The sequence below is a fragment of the Mastigoproctus giganteus genome, chromosome 2 (assembly GCF_048544385.1).
Source record: "Mastigoproctus giganteus isolate SK-2022 chromosome 2, ASM4854438v1, whole genome shotgun sequence".
Lineage (NCBI taxonomy): Eukaryota > Metazoa > Arthropoda > Arachnida > Uropygi > Thelyphonidae > Mastigoproctus > Mastigoproctus giganteus.
In genome coordinates, this window is record NC_143576.1 from 171,472,552 (window position 1) to 171,495,239 (window position 22,688).

The 22,688-nt window shown below is 37.9% G+C and overlaps 1 protein-coding gene across 1 annotated transcript in view; it reads right to left on the minus strand.

Annotated features, from left to right (window-relative positions):
- Window positions 1–1,335: 1,335 nt before the first annotated feature.
- Window positions 1,336–22,688, minus strand: part of LOC150089750 (angiotensin-converting enzyme-like) — a 111,545-nt gene continuing 90,192 nt past the window's right edge. Inside the window, 6 exon segments of the mRNA XM_090390091.1 lie at window positions 1,336–1,585; window positions 8,797–8,919; window positions 11,388–11,486; window positions 12,532–12,676; window positions 14,163–14,261; window positions 19,666–19,790. Of these exon segments, the coding sequence (XP_090246217.1) occupies window positions 1,336–1,585; window positions 8,797–8,919; window positions 11,388–11,486; window positions 12,532–12,676; window positions 14,163–14,261; window positions 19,666–19,790 (841 nt within the window).

Below are 22,688 nucleotides of genomic sequence, written 5' to 3' on the forward strand. Positions count from 1 at the left end.
ATCACCAGAGTAATTTTAAGCCATTAAGATATGGGGTTGGTTGGTTAGAGTAGTCAAAAATTGATGATTTTAGCCATTTGATGAATGCTGATAATTTTCAAGGTGTTCATACTTGTATTGATTTTATGGATTAAAGGACAGTTTGTAATTAATGTGGCTCCAGAAATTATTCTAGACTACTACAGACATAAATTATATACTCATTTAAAGTATTTATGCTAAATAACTTTAAAACTGAGTAACTAATTTATGTCTAGAGTAGTCTACAGTAATAAAAAAAAACCTTTTAATTACTCTTAGACTACTCCTTTAATTATTTTAACCTTAAAAATTTTAAATAAAAGGTTTTTAAACACTTCATTGTCAAATACTTAATTTATTATCAGGTTACAATGGGACACTTCTAATAATAATAATACATAATAAATGAAATAGATTGGCTTGATCGTCCCAATGCATGAGGCAGTGGCGCGTTATCCTATAGTAAAAAAAAGATATCCCTGGAACCCCGATCACTCTTTCAAAAACTCATTGTTGATTTTTTACTAATATTTTAAAGTGATTTTTATCGAAAACTGAACTTTCTACCTGCCAAGGTCAATGAACTGTACTTGAAGATTAATTTGAAAATAATGTTTTTTTTTTCGAAAATGGTTTTACCGATTTTGGTGAAATTTTATATTTAGTTCTTATGTCATATAATTTGTTTGTTTTGTTGTCACAATAAAATGAAATTTAAAATGTTCTTTATTAGTTTTTTCTTTAGATGGGGCCCCCAAATTTCACTTTGCCTTGAGCCCAGGAAGGTATAACGTGCCACTGGCATGAGGAAAAATTCGGCGCCTAAACCAACTTCGGGTGTTGGCGCAGAAGCTGGATTTAGGGACAGGTAACTAATCAGCCTGAAATGCATTCTTTTTCATTTATATGCATATAATACAATTATAATAATATCTTTTATATTATTTTATAAAAACAGCCTCTTCTCCTACTCTCTGAAGAGGATGTCAATAAACAGCGATGGTGGCAATGGATATGTACGAGCTGAAATTCGATAAGTTCCACCATTTTGAGATGCATGATACCATATGATGCATCAAGCCAGTTTTTTTAAAAATTTAAAAAACATTTCCTGTGTATTAGAAAAAAAAATAGAAACGTATCTTAAATATGTTTTATTATAAGTCAACTCTATCTGGCTAGCCATTTTATGAACAACACACGATGATGGCCAGTCAGACTTACTTCTAGTTCTTTAACGATTTTTAAATATCATCTTGATTATCAGTTATACAGGTTTTCATTTGAAATGTACAATGGAACTTTAAAAAAATTTCAGTTTTTAAAAATATAAATAATAATAATAAAAAACATGGGTTTTCTTAAAGTCGTGTATCATGGACAAGCCATCGGGTCATCACTCTTCCAGCCCAGAGTCTCATTTTCATTTTGTTTTTCTAGCCAGCTTAATAAAGGCTGGAAATATTCTAACATTGGCTTTGCATCCATTCGATTTGTTTTTCCTCTGGTCATGATACTCATGGCTTCTTGCCACGGCTGTGAACTTCCAAGCTTGAGGACATCGCTATGCAAAAAAATAAAAATAATTTCCATTTAAGTCGATTCTTTCTATAATTGCTCATTTAAGAAATCGTACATATAAATCTAATTAATTTCAAAACATTAAAGCATATTTTTAAGAATTATTTTGAGGAGAATCGGTGCTAAAAAGATAATCTTCAAGTAGTCAAAATTGAATTTCCATCTTGAGAGAAGGTAATGCATCTGCTCTTTTGAAAAGGATGTGAATGGAGAGAGATTTATTAAGAGATTTTAATTTAAGAAGTGAAATTTCTGAAATGAAAAATGAAAATTATTGCACGTTAATTCGAATATTGTTTCCATATGCACACATATAATCTGTTTCATTACATTTTTCCAAGGATCCGAGCCGTCGTGTGTAGCACAGTTGGTAGAATCGCCGTCCTTCCCTCACTGAGTGGAGAAGACCTGAGTTCGAGTCTCGTCGATGACGTGAGGAATTTTAATGGGCCTTTTTTCACAATGTGGCTGAGTTGGTTCGTTTCAAGCGAGGGTAGCATGGTTTTTTCTCCCGGAAACTCGGGTTTTTCAATCAGCAAACAGAAAATCTACAACAGAACACACGCATTTACAGACAGTACACACACAGAGCGATATGGCCTTAGTCGCTGATGCTCCTATAACTTCACTAAAATAACCACAACAACAAAGATGCGATTTGCATCCTTGAAGTTTGTACACTTCTCTTGTCTACTTTTTTTTAGATCTGCTGCACAAAATAGCAAAGGTGGAACCATTATAATGAGGAGGGAAAAAATAATCAGCAGTTCCAATTCATCCACTTTGCATTAAGACTAGAGGCACTCTATACGATGTGCGAACAGTGTATGAGTTCGATTTCATTTAGTGACCAGAGAAATTTTACGGGCCTTCTCACCTGAGACTGAATTTAGCGGTCCCGGGCGCATAACCCATATTGGTCTTGCTGTTACTGCGATGTATTGGGTGGTTAGCTGGGCCACTATACTGGTCCAGCCATCCATACTAAATCATCTCAATCCTGCACATTAGACATAGACGATATGTTACTGTCTTTTACATCACTAGTGCACAATACAAAGTCTAAGGCGAGCTAACTTGATATTCAGTTTGGAGTCGCGAGTTGCATACGGTATTCGGAAGGAACTGATCCCTGTAATTGGAATCCGTGTACAGCGTTCGTCTATGTGAGGGACTGTACTCTGTAGCGTTTGCTCCCAGAATAATGCTTTGAGAGACAGCAAGATTTTCTCATGGCCTTGGTTCGTTGTTAATATTTACTGTATAGCACATTGATGTTTATATAAGCTTAGAATTAACTGTATGAATATTTGGTTTGTGTGTCCCTACTTTGTTATGACTATCAAAGAAACTAATATTTAAAATTCCTCAACTTGTTTACAACTTTGCTTGCCCTTTGTCATTCTACCGTGACAGATAGCTGAAAATAGCAATATGTACAGAGTTTGATCATTTAAGTCGCGGAATGGACCTAACTTAATTTTGGTCTTCATTGCTAATGTCTATCGGTGCTCTCTCCGTTTAAAATAATCTTCTTCGAAGTGTAAACACTTACTCCATTGATGAACTCTCTTGTAGAAGCACTTCAGAAGCCATTCCTTGATAATTCTTTGAGAGTTATCAAGGTGTCATTGAGCACAGAGTCTCGAATTTCGTTAATGTGCCTGGGTCACTTGAAAATTGGAGTTTTCTTCAAACATTTGTCTCCGTAAATCTCTAACATTTCTTTCAGTATCATTCATCCCACGTCCAACACAAAAGCGTATAACAGAACATTTGCTCAGCGTTCAAGACTTTCATTATGCACATTAACAACACGTAACTTAAGATCACTTTCAGCAACCAGACAACCTGTCAGAACTTGGAACCATGTAAGCGTATTCTTGGCCATCTACCGGAAGTTTCGGCGCATTATAGCCTTAGTTGCTAATGCCAATAAAACCTAACAAACCAAACCAAACCGGAAGTTTCAAGAAAGTCGAGTAGTTGTACGTCGGTGGCTTTACCATTCTGCGAATTAAATGAAGTATGGTGGTTTTCATTGAAGTCACTCACTCACTCACTCACTCACTCAGAGGCCTCAATCCAATAGAACATGTCTGGGATGATCCAAGTAGGAATGCTGCCAATGAAAGTACTCTTTTCAGAAAGAAACTGAATGAGTTTAAGTCAGCGATTACGCAATAACGGGAATTAGTACCGAGATGCGTAGTAAGGATTTTGGCGTCCTTGGCAAATTCCTGGCTATGCGCCTTTTTACGATAATTAGTAAAATCATCGTAAAAATGCGCGTAAATACAATTATAATAAATAATAATAAGTACAGTCTCACCTTTGTTTAACGAACTTCTTTATACCAGATTTTTCTGTTTAGCGAATTTTTTTGAATTCTCCTTCGCAATTACATTTAAAATAGTGTTTCTAGAACAAAGAAAATTTTCTATATGAGGTTACGTGGTTAGTGGATTACGAGAGACTTAACTAGGTACGCATTGTTCGCCCCTCTCGCCTTCAAGAAATTTAGGCAATAGTGCTGTTGCTAAGCACAATGGTAATCTCTTTGGCTTAAAAGATTATCATTGGAAACTTAGTGGTACCCGTAAAACCTATCCAACTTCCTGTCCCTCATTTGATTGGATACTATGGTGTGGTCACAAAGGAACTGGATGCAAAAAATAATTTTGATGTGATATACTTGGATTTCAAGAAAGCTTTTGATACTGTTGCACATGGAAGACTACTGTACAAACTGGAGCAGTTGGGATTAAGGGCAAGTTGCTACAATGGATAAAAGGGTGGTTGGATGGGAGACGACAGAGAGTGGTAACCAATGGACGCTGCTCTTTGTGGAATAATATTATTAATGGAGTCCCCCAGGGTTCGGTATGGCGCCCACTCTTGTTTTGTATATTTATCAATGATATTGATGAAGGTATATCAGGCTTAATGTCTAAGTAGCAGATAATACAAAGGTTGGAAGAGTTGTTAATGACAGTAATGGCAGTGTGCTACTGCAACAGGATCTAGAAAATTTGGGCAAATGGGCTGAGATGTGGCAACTGAAGTTTAACATTGACAAATGAAAAGTACTGCATATGGGTAGAAGTAACCCAGAGAAACGTACCAACTGTGTGTTATGACACTTAGGGTGGTAGAAAATGAAAGACCTGGGAGTAATTGTGCAGTCAGATATGAAGTTTTCTGAGCAATGCAGACAGGCTACAAGAGCAAATCATGGGGTTTGGGTTTTGTCAATGATATACAGGAATTTTGCTAGCAGAGAAAAGGAGGTGATTATCCCTTTGCAAAAGGCAATGGTATGGCCACATTGTGGACGCCTCATTTTAGGAAGGATGTAGATTTGCTTGAGCATTTACGAGAAAGGTAACAAAATTGGTGAGGGGAATGAAGGGATTCTCTTACCAAGAGAGGCTTAAGTTCTGCAAATTGCATCTTCTGGAGACTAGGCACTTGCGAGGTGATCTGATTGAGGCGTATAAGGCCTTGAATGGGTTGAGCAGGCTTAATTCTGGTGGGATTAAGATCTTCCTCTTGCTCAGGTTACGAACCTGAGAGAGCATAAATTCAAATCGAGGAAAGACAGTTATAGAATAAATGTGCGAAAATTTCCTTAGCCGTAGTTGTTTGTAGGAACAGACTTCCATCTGTTGTTGTGGAAATCTAGCTTAAATAACTTCAAGGAGAAACTCTACAAACTTTTAGAGGGAATGGATGTGTAAAATGGGTTTTATTTTATTTTATTTTATTTATTTATTTTTTTGGCTGGATGCTACATAAGCTTGCTTTCTTGGATGACACGCCTCTACTACATACCGAGAAGTCGAGTTTATCAACTACTTTCTATGTATCCATAGCCAGTGGACAGATCAAGGGTATTCCACATTCGGACAATAAGCACTGGTCAATCTTCTACTGTAAGTACCCTGTTAGAATTTTATGAGAGAGAGAGAGAGAGAGAGAGAGAGAGAGAGAGAGAGAGAGAGAGAGAGAGAGTGGTTTTCCTGTACCCCAAATAAAGGGTGATCTGTTGTTTCGCTGAAGTGAATAACGACACTTTACCGTAAATTTTCTGTTTATATGGTCACATAATTGAATATCCGACTGTCTCTGACATTTCGTACAGTTAAAAAAATATATAATGATTATAATAATTTTAATAATTATAATAATTAATTAATAATAATCACAATAATAAAATTCGAATTTAAGCCAGGTTTGTAAACAAGTGTAATGGTTTTTTTTTTTTTTTTTAAATTTCTTCTTTATGTAGTCTTTCTACGCAGTATGCGCTTCTTTTTTTGATGGCATGTCTAAAATGAATTGCTCTTTTGTTTAGCATTAGCATTGGTAGAGGCATATGATGATAAAGGCAAGAAAACAAGCTTATACGGTATCAGCCAAAAAAAAAAAAAAAAAAATCTTCCCGTTTCGCCCATCCATTCGCTCCAATTGTTTGTTGTCTAGTTTTGCCTTGGATTTATTTAAGCTGCCAACTTCTACAATGGCAGATGGAAGTTTATTCCAGCAATGAACCACCCGCTGGCTAAAGCCAAACTTCCGCACATCTACAACTGTCTTTCCTCAATTTGAATTTATGTCCCCTCAGGCGATTAATCGGGGCAAGAGGAGGAATCATACCAGCATTGAGCTTGCTCAAACCATTCAAGGCCTTATATACCTCAATAAGATCACCTCGCAGATGCCTAGTCTCCAGACCCCGTAATTTGCAAAACTTAAGCTTTTCTTCGTAAGAGCAACCCTTTGTTTTATTCACTAATCTTATTGCCCTTCTCTGTACTCGTTCCTACAGCTCTATATCCTTCCTAAAATGATGCCTTCAGACCTGCATACAATACTCAAGGTGTTGATTATCCCCGTATATAATTATATAAGGAGATAATCGCCTCCTTATCCCTGCTAGAAAAATTCCTGTATATCATTTACAAGACACCTGACACCTCTTGCAGAGTGTGTGCACTGCTCAAAAAACTTCATATCTCACTACACAATTACCACAGCGTCTTTTCATTCTCTGCCACCCTGAGTGTAGTACCACACAGTTGATACGTTACTCTGGGGTTACTGCTACCCATATGCAGTACTTCACATTTGTCAATGTTAAACTTCAGTCGCCACCTCTCAGCCCATCTGCTCAACTTTTCTAGATCCATTAACAACCCTGCAGACGATACGAATATCGTCTGCAAACTTAGACATTAAGCCTGATATACCTCACTCAATATCATTAATAAATACAGAAAACAACAATGGAACCAACACTGAACCCTAGGGGACTCCACTAATAACATTAGTCCACGAAGACCATTGTCCATTGATTACCGCTCTCTCCCACTCAACTATCCCTTTATCCATTCTAGCAATTTGCCCTTAATGCCACACTACTCCAATTTTGTGCAGCAGTCTTCCATGTGCAATAATATCAAAAGCTTTCCTAAGATCTAAGTATATGATATCAAAATAATTTTTTGCATCCAGTTCCTTTGTGACCACATCATAGTATCCAATCAAATTGGTCAGACAAGACTTCCCCTTAACAAACCCATGCTATGTCTGAATTATAACTGAAGTCTTGTCTAGATGATTTTGCAGTGCTTCTTTAACCAGTGCCTCCATTAATTTCACTGGAACATAAGTTAAACTAACAGGTCTGTAATTACTTGTGTCACCCTTTGATCCTCCTTTGTGAATTGGGATCACATTTGAATATCGCCAGTCCATGGGTACCTCCCCTGTGTCCAAGGAAGCTGTCATAATTATGGCTAAGGGTTTGCTTATTTCTTCTGCTGCCTCCTTCAATATAATTGTATAGATTCCATCACCACAAGTGCCTTTCTTATGTTTAACTTCAACAATTTCTGCTCCATTTTGCTCTCAGTTATTACGAAATCATTTACTCATTGCCAGGGTTTAATGCACCTCTGACATTCCCCTCCCAGAATAACTCCTCATGTGTAAATGTAGATGTAAAATACTGATTCAGTTGGTTAGCTACCTGAGCAGGATCATCAACAGTTGAACCATCGACATCAAGTGGTCCAATCTGATTCATCCCCTTCCTTCTCGAGTTTACATAAGTTATTCTTTGCATCTTTTGCATAAGATTTCTCGTAATCTGCCTTTGCTTTTTGACGATTAGAGACCAGCGTGTATCTACCATAGGCTTTTGTATCACCTAAATTAAAAATCACAATATTCATGATCCTTATATAGCAAGCACAAAAACAGTATACACACATTATTTATAACTTCAAACTTATTCAGTATCTCAGAACATACACCATGCTTGAATTTCGAACTGCTGTGCATTCGAGCATGTACCGATGAAGCGGTCGCCTGATTGGTGCCTTAAAAGTTGTGTTTCTGGACGGCATATAGATGTATGCTGCTATGCAGTATGTACTTAGATTTAAGGATGCATGTAGGCTTGAATCGCCCTCCGAAAACACGGAATTTGGCAAAAATTAATTTTTTAACTCCGCCGTCTGTTCTCATCCTGATGCGACATCTAGGGGCGCCATTTCGTCAGCTAGCCTTGGGTGTCGAAATAGCTTGACACGGAACTGATATGGTCTGTCAGTGGCGCTCCTCTGATACCAGCGCCCTTGGCAGCTGCCCCAATTCCAAGGCGTTCCTACGCTACTGTCTAATGGTACCCCTCCCAGCAATTAATTATTCTTGTCTCAGCTTGTCTTGTTCTAGTCTTGTTCTCAGCTTGAGGGTTGATGCCAAGTTTTACTATTATCCACGGAGATCAAAGGGCTTATTGGGATATATTTTCGAGAGGAAATTTATTGAGTTATTTTCATGAGCACCGCTCTTTTGAAATTGCATCTCATCTACTATTCCTCCTCTTCTTTCAGGTCCTTTAGAACTTTGTGGCAATCACCCATTCACTGCACAACTGCAAACTAAGCTAGTTTCTTTCATCACTGTTTCTTCAGCTTCCATCCTTGCTTCTCCCACGATCAATAAATATTTCCTAAAAATCACAAAATGCCGAAACTGAAGTCCAATATTAATAAGCTTCTTTTCCGAAATAAATAGTAATATTGGACTTAATTCATCTATAAATAGCATTTTGTATGTATTATTTATTTATTTATTATTATAATTTGTAATTTTTTTTTATTTTGTAAATATTTCTTAACATGCCTTAAAAGCTTTCCTGCTTCTTTGGACTGATAAATGTCGCATTTGTGAAGAGGACCTTCATACCCGGCTGCGTCGCACAAAGCTTTATGGAACTGGAATTGTATGATGTAACTAACAAAATATCTGCAAACAAAAAATACATAAATAAATAAATATAACGAATTCCTTAAACTAACTTCATTCCAACCTTAAAATAGTGAATAATACAATGACCAACATTATTTTCAAAAATTAAAAAAGGTTGGCAGCCTAGGGAGTGTTTTTATAAGACGAATGAAGGCAAAAAAATGAAGGCCCTCATTTTCATTTACTGAAAATGAGGGCCTTCATTTTTTTGACCGTTGCATGTTACACAAGGAATACTTTGTATTGGTGACAGCACCCAGGAAAAATCTCAAGTCATATTACAATTATTAAAAATTATTTTTAAAAAAAGTTTACAAATTTATTGCAAAAACTTCACACTATCCAAATTTTCCCTTTTGCATACAACCTAATTAAATCTCATGTTCTAACAAGAAATCAATAAATAATTGCATTAATGGTTAATAAATCTTTACCAATTCAAATTATGAGTAAAACTGCGCTCTTTTTAAGACAAAAGCAGGGTAATATCAAATATAATTTGATAATTATACTTATTAATTATTCAACAATCCACTTACATTTTATTAACAATGTTTTTATAATCTTTAATTTTAAAGATTTCAGACATTTTTAGATATTTCTGGCATCTTCGATCGTATGTTCCCATCAAGGATGTCAGAGGCGCAAGTTTTATCAAGCAAAAGTACTTAAACCGCCTATAACCGCTCCAAATTAGGAAATTGCTGAACTGTTCTATTATGATACGTGCTTACATATCTGAAGTGTAGTGCAAGCCATCTTTCTTAAAACTAAGTTGAGTCCAGATGATAGCTGTGAAGGGGAGTGCTGGTACTTCTTGAGACATCTTTAAGTATGTAGAATGGCCACTTGATGGAACTTGCGGGTTTTCTCATCCTTCACATGGAGATGCATTGTTTCCCAAACCGCAACACATCATTAAATTTTGGAGTGAACATGGGTAATGATGAGTTCCAGCAATCTTTGAAACTGTTCAACGTTCGCTTCGGCTTTACGAGTATTTCTCTAACTGTAAAATAATCTTAATCTTAGTTCTTCGCTTTCCTCTTGTTGTTATGAACGTGGAGAATAGTACGTATTATTCTTATTTATACTCTGATCTGCAGTAGAAATGACCATAGCGGTCAAAACCACTGTTCTAGGGATTGTTAAGTCTATCTACCATGTGACCCACATGCCAAATTTTCAAATATACAAAGGCAACTATCTGATATAAACCCTTCTTGTTTTATATCAGATAGTTGCACGCCACTAAAATATATATAGTGGCGTGCAAAGGCATGTAGAGCCTACTAACAGCCTACTCATATACATAATATAGTCAAAATGTGAAGGAACTTGTGGGGGTGTAGAAATAACCTGTTGTGATGGAGGGTTCCTTTCATGCTGCTTTCGAAGTACAGTACAGTACTTCTCTTCTGTATTTCTGTCTTTACAAAAATCCCCAACAGTACATCGACTTCTCAGTTTCTACAATGGAGGTGGATGACATGTAGCCTTGGAACATTTTGGATCAACTGGGTTCATTTCCGGCAAAGCGGTGGTATTAATACTCATTATTGTCGGTTAGGGGCAAAGTCGCCTCCTCCACGTCTGATCGACAAAGATACAATCCGTAATGCCCACACGTTGTTATTTTGTGTGGATTCGCACCAAACTTCATAACTGGCACAACTGTTTTTGTTCAGAACGAAGTCTCACCAGACCCGGCTAGACATTGCTAGCCAGGTAAAACAGTTGCTTTGCTCCATATTTGACGATGAGAGCATCATTTTCCGACAGTTTTCCAATGTCTGGCTACACTCCGGAGAACATCAACACAATATCTAACTTCTCTGACTGATCTGAAGGAAAGCATCATAAAGCATTTCGCTAACATTCTTCCAAATATGCTTTAGGCAACAGTTGACTTGTGCGCTCTCAGCACTTTTTAATAAAATTGCTACCACATCAAACAATTTTGTCTTCACAACCTGCAGTTTTCTTATACTGCACTGGAACTTGATAAAATAAATTCTGTAATCTGGTGGCTGCATGCATCAAACACATTGGTGTCACTTTTTTAGAATCTTCTTTTGTGTAACATTCATTTTCGTATGGTCTAGACATCGAATGTTCCAAACTTAATCTCTGGGAGATTAATGATTTGTCACCTATAGTCAACTAAATTAATGCACTTTAATTATAACCACCCTGTATACATATAATTCGTTTATATAACGAAATTTCGTTTATATAATTCGTTTATATAACGAGCCTCGTTCGCCTCACCCACGGCACATCTCTGCTGTATTTTGTCTCAGGAAAAAAATTACTTCGATTGCTCCTGAAGTTGCTACCACATCGTTTTCAGAAAGTCTTGTCCGTTAGAAAATAACCGACATTGCTTAGCTTTTACAATATTTCGATAATATTTTATAATATTTTACGATATTTCGAGATAACAAGAAATGAAACTTAATTACCTGATGTAAGGAACATCTGCCGGTATATGGTATTTTGATCCGGGGTCAAAGTCTTCCTCTGTTCTCCTGACTGGTGGGCATAATCCTTGATGTTTTAATCTGTAAAAAATCGATTACATTGTTTTGAAGTTGTTCAAATAACTTTTTTCTCGAATCTGTCAGATACTCTTCCTTTAATGCACTTTAATTATAGCTACCCTGTATATCTATAATTCGTCTCTGTAGCTGAGGATCAAATACTAGAGCAGAAATATGCACAAGCTTTGGGTGGCCGTGATTCAAGCCTGCGTGACTACCAAATACGGTATAATGTTCTTCTGTTCTCTTTCTACTGGAGAACTCTGACCTTGTATGGTTTTCCCGGAGTATAAACAAACAAAAAAAAATATATATTTATTTATTTATTTATGACGAATATATACATTTGTTGAAATTTGTGTGTACTTTAAATTCAACATGTCCAGACACTGCAGTTTTTAGTAATAACGATAACTAACAAATTAAGTAATTAATTTGAAATATAATTAATATTTCAAATTAATGTAATGTAATTGTGTTACATTTCAAGCGCGTTCGATTATCAAATAACATACCCCAAGAGCTAAAAACTGTTATCTCCTCAGGAGGTTTTTGCTACAACGTCTTTAAGAGTAATGATGGGGTATTATTTATACAAGGTATTTCCAAATTGTACGGAACGAATGTAAGGGCATATTCTGCAGCTAAAAATAAGAAGAAAAAAAATTACTGTAAGGATGTGTCTCCAAATTTTTGAGATGTTAAATACTAATCATAAATTACAAAATCGTGTAAAACGGCAAAACGTTTTTATGTAATTTGTCATAAAAATATGATTGTGTAAAACGGTCTTTAAAAGTACAGTTCATGAATTATACTCAGGGATAGCAGAATGTATAATTCATGTAGTAGAACCACGTATAAAACTTGGTCAGAACTTACAAAATAGAAAATACAAGAATATTATTGTATTTAACAGCCACTGCTTGAATTACGACCAGCTCAACGCGTGTATCGATTTTCCTCAGCGTTGATCACTCCAAGTAAGGTATCGTTGCTTGTTGCTAATATTAAATTTGGGTGAAAGTAATATTAAAATCTAAGAAATGTAGTAATGAATCCTCACCTCATTTCCCACCACTTGCTGTTCATCGTCTCAGGACGAATGGCACCAGAAACCAGTTGCCACCTCCACAGATCATATATGTAAGCAGATGGCACGAAAGGAACTTTATCAAGAGCAATGGACATGAGATAGTTGAGATCGCCCTCTGGCAGAAAATATTGAAATCACGTGGATTATTTTTAAATGAAATGAAGGTCATGGGTTGTTCTATAATATAATTGTTAGAAGTATTAGATCATTTACTATTAGAACTAAATGAAAAACAAAATCTTTTACAGCAGAGGGTTAGAAAACTTTTGAATGCACAAGACACCTTGACTTGTGACACTCAGAAAGTCGGTAGTAAGCCACGTTTAAGTGCATTATTAGCCACATTAATTATATATTAATCATTTATTAATATATTAATTATATATTAATCACATTAGTCATTTAAATTTTATTACAACATAACTAAGTTGGTTGAACTTATGAAACAATGTTATACGATGAATTAAAACAGTTTAAATGTTGCAATATTATATTGTGTTGCTGCAGTTATTAGGTTAAAATGTTTTGCTAACGGCAAAAACCATTAGACCGGGGGGGGGGGGGAGTGCTCTATGGACTAAAAGCCTAGCCCAGTGGAGGCTGTTCGCTTTTTCCGAAGTCCGTTAAACCGAGGTCCGTGAAGGCGAAGGATTATTCTATGCATACAGTGGCGGTCCCAGACAGGGGCCAAAAGGGCTACAGCCCTATGATAAAAAATAATGTAGCTTTAGTAACTCAATATGTATAAAATTCTAAAATGAAATAGTAAAATAAAACATATATAAAGCCACAAAGATAATGGCTAATCCGACGGTAAACCAAGTAAAACTTTTATTTTCATTGGCTTTCTCCAAAGCCGGAGAAGGCCAATATCTAAAAATGCGAAATACTTCTCAGTAATCCAACGGTCTTTATTTTGTGCATTAGACATGTGTATATTAGATAGCGGTGTTGCCAAACTTTGGAAGGGACCTCTTAAAATACAATAAAAAACAAGTATGCACAATAAGCGAAAGACTAATTCGGACGGAAAGATGAAATATTTCTGCTCCCTAAGCAGTCATTCAGAAGTGCGTCTCCACCCTCCTCTCCAGTTTAACTGCATCACGTGAACTATTAACTCATGCTCCCGAAGCAGGTTCCTAGATCACTTCACCCTCACTCCAGTTCTTGACCAAATCTTACACAGCCTTGCTTACTTTGGGTATCCTTGAACAGAAAATAGCTTGATAAACAAACTGACGAAAAATACTCAACGGATACAGCTTCATAAACATGTCTGGTTGTGTGTTCTGTCCGCATGTCAGAACAATGAGGATTGACACATGTCAACCCTCATTGTTCTGACATACGGACAACACGATTAATTACGAAGTTCTACCTGCTAATCGGTAATGCCATCTTAATATTTTCTTTGAAAATAGCAACCGGAGAACTAGAGACGATTTTTTTTCCCTCCTTCCTCTTGCTTGTACTCAGATATTGGGCACATTTGCTTGTTTAACGGTTTTTATATCGCGATTAATTATAACCGTTGCGTCTTGATAATCGTTTTTCTTAAGTGGAATGATTTAGAACCACAGAAAGAATGAAATACTCACCAGGGTCATCGGAAACTTCTTTCAGAAGACCGATCTTTTTCAAGTGTTGAGGTGTGGCAACAGAAAGTGCCAGAGTGTCTCCGACTGCTTCATGGAATCCTATAAAAGTATAAAACAAAACTATTAAAATCTTTTAATTTATTTGCTTAAATTTAATATGCCCAAACTGGAGGAAAAGATTGTTGATATACGGGTTTCACCTCCTTATGTTGAGGGCCGTAAATCAATAAAACGTTTTATTGCTTTTCATGCGAGGTATGTATGTATGAAAAGTTCGTGCCTGAGACATTATTGGCCTGAGTATGAAGGATTTATTTAAGGAGTCTGGTAACATGTTATTTTTCAACACAGTCCCCTTTGGAGTCAATACACTTTTGCCACCGATGCTGCAATGCGTTGATTCCAGCTGCAGAGAAAGTTTTTTCTTGGGCCTCTAGGAATAGATCAACTGCAGAAATGATGTCATTGTCGGTGGGAAAATGAATGCTAGCCAGGCATTCATTTTGTTAAATTAGGAAATAAGCGGAAGACCGATAGTGCCAGATCAAGTGAATATGGGGGATGGTCCAAGATTTTAAAGCCGCACTCATGTAATGCAGTCATGGCAATGAACAGACTTGTCAGAAGGTGCGTTGTCCTGGCGGAACAAGACTGATTTTCTAAGTTTTCCTTGGCGTTTGTATTTGATGTTTCTCTGCAAACTCGAGGTCTGCTTAGTGTGACTGTGTGGCCTTTCTGAAGATAATTCATTAGCAACACTCCATCAGCATTTCAAAAGATCGATGCCATCATCTTGCCAGCAAAGGCAATTGTCTTGACTTTCTTTGGAGTGGGAGAAGAGTTGTGTTTCCACTGTTTAGACTGCTCCTCTGTCTCTGGCTGAAAGTGATAGACCCAGGTCTCATCCATTGTCATAACTTTTGCAAGGAAATTTGCTGGATCTGCTTGAAAACGATGCAAATGTTCATTTGACTTGATAATTATTTGCGTTTTTGATCTACTGCCAACAACTTTGGGATCCATCGTGTTGACATGTTTTTCATAACGTGAACCTCTGTTATTATGTGGTACGCAAGTTCAGATGAGATGCCCAAGAGGCTGGCAAATGTATTCGGTAAATTGGTGCCGATATATCAGGTATTTGGTAAGTTGGTATCAGTGCCCACCCGATGACTGGTACATGCGAGGGAAGTGGCAATTAGCGGCAAAGTGGTGGCTAAAAATTTCGCAAAACGTTAATAGCATTAGTGGAATTGCTTGCGATAATAACAAAACAAAATGGTTGAGTCTGCAAATGCTTGTGTTTATGATAGTGCGAATGTATGAAAATTTTTTGCCTCTGTCAATTTCTTAAATAAAATAAATCTTAATTTCTTAGAACTACGCTATTTGCCCTTCTAACGGAACTTAGAAACGTAAGACAGTTTTCTTATTACCAGGATAAGGGAGTGAGCAGCAGACGCTTCCAGTTTTGTTAATACAGTATTAGCAAATAAAACTGCTGCCTATAATAGACTAGTTGGTGTGTGTTTATTGATAGATAAAATGGCGAAATATAATGTGGGATGAAAACTGATAGGCTTGTATTTTCTGATATCACGCAGCCCCTGGCAGCATGCCGTGATGGGTACATTGTATCGTATCTTTACGTACAATAAAGGTTAATTCTTAAAAATTCAATAACTGCTGAATAAACAATTATATGTGATACGTTATAAAAGATAACCACCATGTTGTTAAAAACGTTACGTTTGTGATGTGAATCTACCATTCGGTACATCGGTATCATCAGATGTGCCAAACAATGGATTTAATATCGAACAGTGGGTAGCAGGAGAAATCCGGAATAACTTGCAAAAATCCTAATCCTACTTCCTGAGATAGGCTTACTACAGCCCCGATTGAAGAGGCTTTAAGAATTTCTCGGTCTTAGAAGAGATTCAAACCCAAACCTTTCCAAACGAGTGGAGAAACTACTCTACCCCATGAAGGACATTAAACTGTGTTCAGTATTTATGGTGTACTATAAATACAGTGCGTAGTATTGGTGTTCATACTAGTATTTTATCAGAAATGCTCTGTATAGAAGTTACTGTTGTTGGAAATACAGTAGATATTCTACACCTTATATTTTTAAAATTAATATTTTATATTTTAGAGAGTTGATATTAGAGAGGAGGAAAGGGAAAAGAATGCATCATAGATTCTACGAACTGATGAAGGCGTACCGAGCTAAAGTCTCTCTTCCCCCCCCCTTCTCCCCCCTTCTCTCTCGACACCTTTTATACGAATACTGTATTACGAAAACCCCTCGAATTTTTACAGTTTAACTGCTCAAAAAATCTAAAATAATATCACATAGAAAATAAAATATCGGGTGGTTATAAAATAAGTTTCCCTATTCAGGAGACCCTAGTGTCAAAACGGTTAGAGTCAGCGCCGTGAAAATCTGTGGGTATGTCATTTAGGGTATGGGAAAGCGATTTGCAGAAGACAAAAATTAGTTCAAATATACGCTACCAGGGGAAAAACGGCGCTGCACATATCTAAAAGTTGTCATTTACTTCAAGACACACTGCTTACGCAAATCACATCCTGTTAAATAAAAACAGAAAGGCCAACGCCACCATCAATAACCATTATGGCTCTTGCAAAAAACGAACGTGCTCTTTTAGTAAAACTGTTCTAACAGAATAATAGTGACGCTGATGCAGCACGACGTGAATATCGGAAACTTAAAGGTTTGCGTAAAGGACCTTTGACCTTGTCAATGGGGCTTCGAAAACTAATAAAGAAATTTGAAGCGACCGGGCGGGGAGTTAGGTGTAATTCCAGGGAGGGGACGACCACGTATCGAAACGGAGGTAGTGAATGAAGTAGGGGTTGCAATGGTCAGAATGCGAAACACTACCAGTCAGTAATGCCTGCCAGAGATGTGTCAAGAGACTTGAACCTTCCTTGGTCTACTGTATGTACAGTGCGACACCCACCGGTATTGCACTACATCCGGCGGGTGGAGGATTTTGGTGCGCTGAGCACTGACAGTGAATAATGGACCTGGACCTGGCTCCTCGAGCTTGGGACGAGCATTAGGCGGCAGCTGCCCAGCTGATGCTGCTCCCTAGCACGAAGAGGCCTGACACACAACAACAACACACACACAATACTAACGCACATACATCAACACTTTTTTAGGCCGTTTCACAGAGGTTTTGCGCTGTCCTAGGTGATCAAGGTAGAGATGGGCATTTGCCTAGGTCCCACCCTGACTCAAGAACATTAAAAAAAAAAAAAAAAAAAAGTACGTAAAGTGCTTCGAATAATTTTACGCTGGTTCCTGTACAAGGTTCACGTAGTGCAAGAACTAAAGTCTTGTGATCAACAACAACGAATAGACTTTGCTCTACGATTTTTGGCTCGTATGGAACTTGACAATACAGGAGCTCGAATGATCTTGAGGTCTGATGAGGTACATTTCACCCCTCATGGGACTGTATAGGCACAAAACTGCCGAATATTCTCGTCCATCTGCTGCTGTGCATGAAAGACCACTACAAAGTCCATACGTTACAGTATGGTGTGGATTCACAGCAGCAGAGTTTATAATCGGACCATTTTTCTTTGAAGAGTCTACATCTCATGCCCCCCGCAAGGTTTACGGTAACTAGTGCACAGTACTCCGCTCTTCTAAGAAATCCCATTATTCCCGCTCTGCAAGAAAGGCAATGTTTGGAGACCGTAGTGTTCATGCAAGATGGTGCCCCTCCCCACATTGGTCGACAAGTAAAGGAACTGCTCCGTTCAACATTCGGAAATGATTGCCTCATTTCTAGAGACTTTCCGCAGTTCTGGCCAGCCCTCAATGATTTCTTGCATTGGGGTTACCTGAAAGACAGAGTTTACCGTGGCGGCATACAGACGCTTGTCGATTTGAAAGCAATCATTAAACAGCATGTAGCCAACATCCGCAAAGAGATGCTGTGTTAGTTCAAATTAGTTCAAATTTCTCCCCTAGTGGTGGAAATTTGAACTCATTTTTTTTTTCTTCTGCAAATCGCTTCCCCATACCCTAAATGACATACCCACCGATTTCCACAGCCCTATCTCTAACCGTATTAAGGAGACCCCCACTAGGGTCTCCTTAATAGGGAAACTTATTTTATAACCACCGGTATGTGGTGTTCTGCAGAAGTTTCCTATGGTTTTCTCACAATATAATAAATTCCACTTTTTTATTTTTTCACGAGTTGCTTGGGAACTGCACCACTGCTAAAGAAATGGCCTCGATGAAGGTTATTCTGCCATTGTCTAATTAAGAGACGAAAAGAGCCGCTACTATGACATTGGTTTTAGGATTTCCCTCGCCAGAGACCTATTTCGAATTCAAACCAGTATCCTAATTACTTAATCAACGAACGAGCTTTTGAACAACCCTCATACTGACGGTCAAATTTTCAAGCAAGTATAGTTTCTTCAATCTGGGACTTTTACTTCAGACCTACACAATGGCTGACACCAAGTTCTCCGTGCAAATAAGCTCTAGTTAATCAAATAATAACTAGAAAATGTGCCAGTCTTCAAATATGGCGACTACTATTATTGGTAAACATCATTTGCAATCTAATAGACTGCTAGTGTGATCTTTACTCACGCAGCTGTAAACTTTCCTACAGATGATGACGGGATTTTAAAGAGACGTTATCGTGTGATGCTTTTCTCCCGATTACGCACACTGCAATTAATAAAATTCAAGAAATTTATAATTTTTAACGTGTCCGTTGGTCCTTTCAGCGTGAATTTTTCACAGAAAAAACGTATCCGCCAGTTATACAGAGTTCAACTGGCGGATACGTTTTTTTCGGCGGATACTGACCTATTTTACTGACCTAGAGTTTAATTGGCGGATACTGACCTATCCCCCCCCCCCCAGTTAAACTCTGTTTAACTGGGGGGGATAGGTCAGTATTCCTCTTATATCAATGGAAGTTTAATCAATAATCAAACTTCCATTTCTAAAATCAAACAGCCATAACTCCAAAGAGGTGTAATATCCGACCATGTTGGTATAACACTTTTTAGTCAGTATTACCTAGCCTTCATGGGTAGCACAGTTGGTAGAATCGACGTCTTCCCCCACACCGGGTGAAAAAAGACCTGAGTTCGAGTCCCGGCGATGAGGTGAGGAATTTTTAAGGGCCTTTTTTCACAGTGTGGCTGAGTTAATCGGTCTCAGATGAGGACAGCATGGTTCTTTGTCCAGCAAACAGAAAGTCGACCACAGAACACATGCAATAAACAGACAGTATACACGAAGCAATATGGCCTTAGTCGCTGATGCTCTTAAAACTCTATTACAACATAGTCAGAATTATCTTAGAAATCGTATTATGATATTGTGCATATTCCTCATGACTCACCCTACATTACTAAAACGAGTAATAACCAGTTATTTTTCCTAATCCTATTTCTGACTTAAAATATGAGGCGGGTGAGTGATTCTTACCAGGATTAGCACCTTCACGAAAAACGTTTGGCTGATCCGCGTACTGTTGATCATACTGGATGTGTCCCATCTCGTGATGGACCACAATGAGTTGATTCATCGTGATATCAGTGCACTGCTTGATCCTGCAAATACATAAAACTGGTTAATGATAGGTGTAGGTTGGTAACCTCAGCTGAAGAAAAGAGCTCTTCTTATATCTAAATGAACTATATCTAAAATACATTTTGAATTTAAAAACGAAAAACATCTATTGAAATTCTGATTTCTTATTTCCGGCTGCTAAGTCTACAATAAAGAAAGAGAAAAAATATTAAAATACTTTCCACCAGTTTTCTAGTTTTCCTATACTGTATACAGGGTGTTTCAGTTAAACGTTTCAGAACTTCTAAGAGGGGTAGGGTACATCCTGACAACTCGAAATCATATAGCAATGTGGGGTCGGAAATGCTTTCCTGAAGCGGTGTTGTACACAGAAGCACCATAAAGAAAAGAGACCGTAAGTGAGAAATCGTTTTAATAATACATGAAAAGAAGCAAAAGGTACATGGATTAAAGTAAGTGTTCGAAGTTTCTTCAACCTCGTATTGCTTTCGCACAGTGGTACCTTGGAAAATGTGCTACAAATCCCCTTTTTCCTGCTGAAGTGTTGTTTTCCGATGAGGCATCCTTCACAAGTGAAGGAATTTTCAACACGCATAACGACCATATCTGGGCGGTCGAGAACCCGCATGCAATACGACGTCGTGCAGCACAGATTCGATTTTCGGTCAATGTATGGGCCGGTATTATGGGAGATCACCTCATCGGACCTTACCTGTTACCGTGTCGTCTAACCGGACCTATCTACTTGATCTTTCTGCAGCAAGTATTGCCACAACTTTTGAGAGATGAACAGATTTCTGCATCGACGCAACAGACAATGTGGTTCCAACACGATGGAGCCCCTGCCCATTATAGCGGAGATGTTCGTAACTACCTGGATGTCACATTTGGTCAACAGTGGATCGGACGTGGTGGTCCCGTGCGTTGGCCTGCTCGGTCACCCGACCTATCATGTCTTGATTTTTATTTCTGGGGTCATATGAAATCGCTAGTTTATGACACCCCTGTTGACAATGCTGAGGAGCTGGTTGCAAGAATCGCAGTAGCTGCCGAAGAAATTCGAAATTCGCCTGGAGTATTCCAGAATGTTCGGATGTCCATGCGTCGGAGATGTGAGGCGTGCATTGTAGCCCGTGGAAGAAACTTCGAACACTTACTTTAATCCATGTACCTTTTGCTTCTTTTCATGTATTATTAAAACGATTTCTCACTTACGGTCTCTTTTCTTTATGGTGCTTCTGTGTACAACACCGCTTCAGGAAAGCATTTCCGACCCCACATTGCTATATGATTTCGAGTTGTCAGGATGTACCCTACCGCTCTTAGAAGTTCTGAAACGTTTAACTGAAACACCCTGTATATAGAGGGTGTCTCAAAAATACACGGCATAACTTCAGGAATGAGTTCCTCATATGTAGACAATAAAAATATTTTATATCAACATAGTTCCGGAAATGCTTGGTTTCCGAGTTTTGAAGGTCTGTCTATGACACAACTGTTCACATCACCTTATAGTAATTGTTCAAAATGTCCACCTTCTGCCTGAATATAGGCCTCACATCGATGTCTCATGGACTCGCGAAGACGATGCCAAATTCCTGGCATGTTTCGTATTGTCTCACAACCTGCCACAGTTCGATTGCGGAGAGTTTCCACATCAGTTGCTGAGTCGAATACACAAATCACTTTAAATGGCCCCACAAGAAGAAATCTAGTGGTTTAAATCATGGCATGCACAACATCCAAAATCTCTTCCTCTACTTCAGGGGTCGTAGATCTTGGTCGTCATCTGTCGGCAGCACGAGATGTAAAGGTCCCATGTTCACAAAAGCGGCGATGGATACCTTCAAACGTTTTCCTGTCTGGATATCTTCGTGTCACCCTTTCGTGGTACAAACGACGAGCCTCCGGCGCATTGCCATCCACCAAACCGTACATAAATTGCATATCCGCTTGCTCCTGATTTGAGTACATGGTCGGAATGGAAAACCACCAGATTCTGTCAGTACCTTGTGATGAAGGAAATCACCTGCGGGAGATAAAACATTCCGGTTAATAACTCGAGAATCAAGAATTTCAGGAACTATGTTGATATAAAATATTTTTATTGTCTACATATGAGGAACTCATTACTGAAGTTATGCCGTGTATTTGAGACACCCTGTACATATTATTATTTTATTCTATTTTTTTTTTAAATTTATGTGTTTTAGATTTTGTGGGATCCACAAGTTATACAGAGGGTTTGGGTAAACTGTGGCTGCATATACTTATTCAGAAATTTATTCAGAGGCTCAGAAAAACAACAGATTTCAAGAAACTTTTAATTCAGTTGCATTTTAAATTGCAATGGTGAATTCAAATTCCTTTTTAAGGTACACAAATTGAAATCACTTTCCAAACTTGAGAAATTTAGCTGCAAAATAAATTTTGCTAAAAACTCTTTGTCTTCTTATGTCTGAGAATGAAACTTGGTATCGATAAGTGGTTCAATTTTTTTTTTTTTTTTTTTCACAAATGTTTCTGACTGGAAATAAACTGGATAACATTTTCCTTCTTGTCCATAAGGGTTATGTCCAGTCTGTTGTGCGGAATTGTGCATGCAGCGCCTACTCGTAGTAAATTGGCTCTTTGGGTAAGTCTACTTAAAGCCGCCATAGCCTAGTGGTCAGGCGTGCGGGTGCATAAGTACACGTGCCTTGAGTCACCGGGATTCAAGCCCGTGACTGTTAAATACGGTGCTGTTTCTTGTATTCTGTCTATCTTATGAACTCTTCTGACCGTTTGATCGTCCCAGAGTATAAACAGAATAGTTATTTATTATTATGTACGTATATACTCTGGCAAGTTGAGATTGTGTGGCCTTGAATACTGCGAGAGTTGTGTAAAGTTAAGTACCTTCCTATGGGAGTAATATC